General features: G+C 32.6%; 1 protein-coding gene across 1 annotated transcript; it reads left to right on the top strand.

Moving 5' to 3' along the window:
- The first annotated feature begins 2,656 nt into the window (after positions 1-2,656).
- On the top strand, positions 2,657-5,380 carry LOC128556331 (uncharacterized). The gene is made up of 2 exons (XM_053541058.1): positions 2,657-2,727; positions 3,329-5,380. Exon 2 carries the CDS (start codon positions 3,352-3,354, stop codon positions 4,945-4,947), a length of 1,596 nt encoding a protein of 531 aa, XP_053397033.1. The 5' UTR covers positions 2,657-2,727; positions 3,329-3,351; the 3' UTR covers positions 4,948-5,380.
- Positions 5,381-7,078: the final 1,698 nt, after the last annotated feature.

Here is a 7,078-nt window from a genome sequence, read left to right as displayed (position 1 = left end):
TAGTCAAAACGTCCCCGAGTCAAAACACCCCCCCCCATTTTGGTCAAAACGTCCCCCTTTTCTGGTCAAAACACCCCCCTTCCAAAAATTACCAGGTCAAAACACCCCCCTTAAAAATTACATATGTAAATACATATTAATTAAGTTAATTTGGTAAATATTAAATGTTCATTATACTGTTTTACATGCATAGTTTTTAATTAGAATGTTGTAAACCATTAGTTTTAGAATGTTATAGCATTGTTGTGAAATTATATCTGATGTTTATATAGTGAAAAAGTGATGTTTCTGTTATCTAATAATAAAATTAAATGAAATTATGATGTTGTTATGTTATAAATGAAATTGTTACAACTGCATGAGGACAAAGGGATAAGGTAAGTTATATTTATGTTATTATTATTATTATTATTATTGATTTCTTGAATTACTAGACTTCAGTAAACAATATCTTTTGCGGAATACTTATCATATTCCGAATTGTCTAACTACTTTTTTGGCAAATATGTAATTTTCTGGCTGAACTATACATCATATAAAATTATACATTATTTAGATATATACATTATTCAAGGAACAAAAAGGCCCATTACATAGAGTTATACAGTTAGTATGTTTACATTCCATTAGCTGACCAAAATCTGATTAACTACTTTTTACCATTTAATAATATTTAATAAAATATTGTAAAATCTGGTCAGAAAGAAATAAACAATATACAGATCATAATCACATTATGAAAGCAAACAAATTCAAATATACAAGTAAACAATGCATTGTCAAGTTAATCCAATCAGAGGAGATAATGTGTTATCAGTAGGTGTTAATTCAATCAAGAAATACTGTATATTGAATGGAATGAGAAATAAATAAAAAATATTTATTTTAAAGTACCAGAATTAAAAAGAAATAATGGGTCGTTCCATGAGGAAACCTGTATTAGTGACCAAAAAAATCAAAATTAAGATAACAAAATATTCATTAAGAACATTTTTTTATCTTTAAAATCTTAAAATTTGAAGTAATTATCTTAAAGTATAGGTCCATGCATTGGCCAGAGTATTCGCAACTTTGGACAGGTGATTATGTTCATGCTATTAGTATTTCACTGCCTTGATAAAAAAAATTTATGAATTTTATAAGACTCTTCTCTTCCAGCAACAGTATGATAAGAGATTTTTTTCGGAAAATTATTTATAGTTTGTGTAAAAAGGTATTATTATTTATAGTTTGTGTAAAAATGTATTAACATTCTTTTCAGTAATATCATTCTCTTACTATATTTTTTTCAGTTACTTATGCATAATTTGTCATTTCTATCTCCTATAAATGTTTCTTATGTCTTTTACAGCTACCGTGCAGGGGGTATGTCTGCAAGTTCCTTGCTAAAAAAGATGAGCACCATTTACAAACCCAGGCTCACTACAACAGTTCACGAGGAGGAATAATTGTGATAAAAACATTAACTAGCATAGGAGTGGATTTGACTTCTTGATATTGTGTAGCTGGAACACTTTGAATTATTATATTGTGAATTTGACTTCTTGGTGTAGAACAGTGAATGAATAGTGCGATATGTGATTTTTACTTAATAACTATGCAGTTGTGACTGTTCTAATGTTTTATTAATGTTTTATAAATAAAGTTATAACTCTGATCAGGATTTTTGTTCATTCTACACAAATTTAGATTGTATAGAAGAAAAAATGTTCCCTTCATAAATGTTCAAACCTTATTACTGGTGATTAATGGGTTTATAACACCTACTAATATTAAGCCCTCAGCACAATTAATGCACAACCATGTATAGTTGATAGGTGTTGATTGCATTAATTTAGGTGCTAATAAATCATAAAATTTTGTGTATTATCAAAACATAAACCATAAGTTTCAAACCCTTTAAAAGATATGAATTAATTAAAAAGAATTAATAGATCTAATACAAAAAAAATAGGGGATGTTTTGACCAAATTCTAAACTGAATGGGGGACGTTTTGACCAAAATGGGGGGTGTTTTGACCAGGGGGCGTTTTGACTAGGGGACGTTTTGACTTGATACCAGCGGGACCAATTATGCCAATGTGTATGAATGAATAAATAATGCAAGACATCTTACCACCAATACTTATTAATCTAGCAGGATACGTTTTTCCTTGAAACTTGGCTTCAACTTCGTCCCCAGGTTTGTACTCGCCGAATTTTTTTCTTGGAGAAACTATCGATGCAAGACTGATAACACTGAACAGTCCTTCCAAAATCCATTCAACTAATGCGAACATAGTGAGCTTTTCGATAACTCACAGAGAAAATTGCAACAATAATTTTTAACGAGACGCCTTTTTGTAATCACACGAATCAACCGGAAATGCTTTTAAAAAATCCGCAAAAAATATAACCAATGAAATGACCTGGAACTGGCTCTGTGTAAGACCCGTACTGTAGCGTTCCGTAACGATTACTTGTCTAACCCATCTGCAGTTATCGGCGTAAACTGTTCTTTTACGTGTAAAAATTATATTTCAATATAAGAAAACAATAAAAAAGATTGATATTTTTCAACGGTTTATAATATAAATACTCATTTTCGTTTTTCAAGCACAAAACGTCACAGAATCCGAAACGGAACGTTACGGAACAACGGGTTTTGGTCTAAACTGGTAAACAAAACGAAATTGAGGCTCGCGTACATTTCACAAAGAAAAAGCTGATTTTAAACCGTTTATTTTGGTAAGTACATGTGTTATAGATATTAAATCCTAATTTCCAAGACCGCAGGCTTTGTTTCTTCGAATGAAAAACACAAAACAGTCGGGTAACGACTTGAGCACGCCACTTTCTCTCGTATTATTACAGGATCGTGTGGGTGGGGGGTAACAAATTTTTGCTGCTGAGTGCTGTTTATTTTTTTTTTATTATTTGAATTCATTTGACTAGGAAAACAGATACTATGTTTTAGTTGGGTAATGACTCATTGAAGTACAACAGACTATTTCAATTCATCAGCCCCGAAAGAAACAAGTGTTTGATGAAAGCTTCCTATTACGACATACAAATTGCTATTAATTTTATATCAAATTTGTGGGCATATTAAAGATTAAAGAATTTTAAATACTATTTCCTGTCTCTTACAATGTATATGACATGTATGAAGACAAAATATATTCTTCTCTTTGCAAATTATATTTTTCTCAGCATTCAGGACCTCTAGCCTCTGCCATAATTCTTGATATGTGCGGTGGCTGCAGTCACATCCAAACTCAAACTTAAAAACATTAGTTTTAATTTAAAGTGCTCACTGTTTCATTTTTGTTGTTGTTGTTTTTTTCAGGTAGGGCCAAAACATCTTTTGTCATGAGTGCAGGAAAAAGAACATACAGGTCATACCTTCATAACCAGTCAGAACCTAAATTACCCAGGACAACAGAATGGAGATTGAAAACAAAAAGAAACGATAGTAATTGTGACACTGATACAACTGACATTACACATACCACTGGTGCTGAATCAGATATTAACAATGACAATGATAATTCTTTGCCACATGATGACATGTCTTATTCAGGACAGCAAGATACAGGTACTGCCGATAATAACAGTGCCGAGCCACTTTTTGATACTTTGGACAATGAAGATCAAAATATTGCATTCACTTTGAACAATATGGCATTCAATAACACTCCTGATGAAAATGAAGAAACTGATACTGATGAAGATTCACTAAGTTCAGACAGTTCAGATGAACAATCCGAGGAAGAAAGTGTGAATGACGAAGAATTGTTTGATGAATCCCCAGATGATGAGCCCTTGTATTCAAATGCAGCAATAAGTGTTTCTGAAACTTTAATGTTGCTTTTGACATTTGCAATAAGACATTGTCTTAGTTTTGCTGCACTAAATGATTTGCTTAAACTAGTCAGTGCTTTATGTCCACAACCAAATAATGTCAAGACATCTGTAAGAAAAGTATGGGCATACTTTGGAAATATAAATTCTGAAAAGGTACTTCACTTTTACTGTAAGAATTGCTACAAACATTTGAGTTCAAGAATTCAGCCCCAAGAAGGTACTACATGTGGAGGATGTGGCAAACAACTAACTGGAAAGGAACCGTATTTTCTTCATATATCACTCATTCAGCAAATAAGAAACTTATTCTTGAAAGAAGACTTTGTTCAAAACCTATCTTACAGATTTGAAAGAGAACTAACTACTGATATCTGTGATGTGCATGATGGACTGAAATATAAAGAACTGTTTAAAGATGGAGGACTTTTGTCTGATCAATACAACATTTCCTTGCAGATGAATACAGATGGAGTTGCTATATTTAAATCTTCAAATGTTAGTGTTTGGCCCATATATATGACAGTAAATGAACTTCCACCAAAAGCACGATTTTCCCGAAACATGAGGATATTTGCTGGACTATGGTTTGGCTCTGCAAAACCAAATATGACAACGTTTTTGCGTCCACTTGCTGAGGAATTGTTTGAAGCATACAATGGCATAACTCTTACAATTAATAATCAAATTGTTACTGTTCGTTCAATACTTTTAACAGCTTGCCTGGATGCTCCAGCCAGATGTATGTTTCAGTATTTTACACAGTTTAATGGGGAAAATGGATGTGGGTATTGTACTGAAAAGGGGAAAGTTGTTACATCAGGAAAGGGCCATTCTAGAATTTATCCTTTCAATAGTGAACATGAAAGTAAACTTGGTCATGACAGCCTAAGAACACATGAACAAACTAAGAGAAATGCTGTTCTTGCTCAAAACAGTAAAAAGGCTGTGCAGGGAGTAAAGGGTATCAGTTGGGGACTTATTTTGCCACATTTTGACATAATATTGGGTGTTCCGATAGATTACATGCATGCCGTGTTACTTGGTGTTGTCAAGCAGCTTATTACATTTTGGTTTGACAAATCTTATTCTAAGTATCCTTAGAGTTGTGTAAAAACAGTTAAAGAGTGCGATAGGCGAAGGTCAATCATTGCACCTCCAGATTTTGTTAAAAGAATTCCTCGTAGTATTGAACTTTATGGATCTAAATACAAAGCAGCAGAATATCGAACCTGGTTATTGTACTATTTATATCCAGTAATGAAAGGAATACTTCCAGATATTTACCTTCATCATGCACTACTACTTGTTAATGGCATTTACTTATTGTTAAAGTCAAATATTACATTAAATGATATTCAAAAGTCCAAATCTTTACTGCAGCATTTCTGTTTAAGGATGCCATCAATTTATTTGCAAAACAAAAGCACATACAATGTTCATCAACTGCTGCATCTTCCAAGCTGTGTTGAGAATTTAGGCCCATTGTGGTCATTTTCATGTTTTTTTATGAGGATCTTAATGGAGATTTACGAAAACTATTCATGGTTCTCAGGCTTTGAAATGCAGATTTCTATGCAACTTATTGGCTTCACAGGTTACTGTTTTTGAGTCGAAAATAAAATCAGAAAGGCTTTAGAAGTTTTCCTTCGAATGAAAAATTCAAGGGGGAAAGGGACCACGGCCAGTTCTTAATGTTTCAGACACTGTAAAATTTGTTGGACACCCATGTACTCTGAGACTCACAACTCGGTCAGAGAAAGATGCAGTTTACGCATATAGTGGTGAAAATGTTGAGCATATTGAAGTTTATCAGCGCTTAATTGTAAAAAATGTTATGTACCATACAGCTAAATACAAACGTGCCTTGAAAAGGAACAGTTTTACTGTCCTTCTGTCAGAGAAAGAAGGAAATGCTGTTGCATTTGTTCAGTATGCCTTTTCATACCCAGTCTTTTGTGGTCACTTAGACTGTCGGGTCCAAAAAAAGTGTGACATAGCTTTGAGAGAATATGGAGTTATGGTCTGGATATGCAGAAATCAGCCTTGTTTACAGCCAACATCACACAGTTTAGTTGGACCAGTGGCAACTATGGATTATGCTATCCCAGTAAAAGTAGCAAAGACAGTTCATTCCCTGTAAGGCTGTCAAGCCAGATGATATCATAGAAAAACTTGTGTTCACAGAGGTAAATGATGAAGGATATGCATTTAGACCTCCAAATAATATCGAAAAGGAATGAGTATTACATATCCATGTACATGATGTAGGCAATATACTAAGCTACATTTTAGCTAAACCTGTAGGTCAAAAGTTATTGGGTTTTGATTGACATTCAGTGCTATATCTCATCATGTTGCCATTCTAGCATATTCATTTCTTCTTCAATCCTATTGATATTTATGTAGCATTGTGTCTGACTAAATGATCTTGATCAATGTTGATTATGTGGTCTAAGTGGCAAGAGTATGTCTAAGAGTTATGGGCCCTTGATTGATAAAGACATGTAGGAAATCTCCTTGACAATGTATATATATATATATATAAGCTTAGATATTTTGTATTCAACTTGTTTGAAATCTTATAACTTATTATAAGGATGATATATCAGGAAATGTTTGATGAACATTGAATAATTATTAATTGGTGTGGGATGATTTTGATTTTGTGCTTTCTGAGAATTAAGCCTTTTTTTAAAAACAAAAATATTTAAAATGTTAATACATTAATTTTTAAACTGTTGCATAATACACCTTTAAGTATTTCAGAAATGCAATATACATGTAGAACAAATTTTTCTAAGTTACTATTTGCAAATGCTTTGCTCTTACATCTGTGTACTAAGTGTTTATTTGCAATACCTTTGCGAAAAAATATAAATAAAGTATTTGTTTGCAAAACCTTTGCAGTCTGTAATTTTTCTAAGTGTTTATTTGCAAACCCTTTGCTGCACTACAATTTATCTAAGTCTTTATTTGCAAACCCTTTGCTGCACTATAATTTATCTCAGTCTTTATTTGCAAACCCTTTGCTCCACAGTTTCTAGGCTAAGTGTTTATTTGCAAACCCTTTGCTTCACTGTGGTAGGCTTTGCAGACTATTTGCACAAGACTGATGCAAATAGTTCGCAATCAAATGGAATATAGTTTCCAAGAAAACAAATATTTAGAATATATTCTGCAAATAAATTGCAAAGGGATAAATGTGTATGGGAATAACTTTTATAGTATTTTG

The sequence above is a fragment of the Mercenaria mercenaria genome, chromosome 4, assembly GCF_021730395.1.
Source record: "Mercenaria mercenaria strain notata chromosome 4, MADL_Memer_1, whole genome shotgun sequence".
Classification (NCBI taxonomy): Eukaryota; Metazoa; Mollusca; class Bivalvia; order Venerida; family Veneridae; genus Mercenaria; species Mercenaria mercenaria.
The sequence above is the reverse complement of the archived record's forward strand: the minus strand, read 5'-3'. Positions and strand labels throughout refer to the sequence as shown.

What these genes read in the sequence shown, in the direction of transcription:
- LOC128556331 (XM_053541058.1), top strand. Translation starts at nt 3,352, where the DNA reads ATGAGTGCAGGAAAAAGAACATACAGGTCATACCTTCATAACCAGTCA.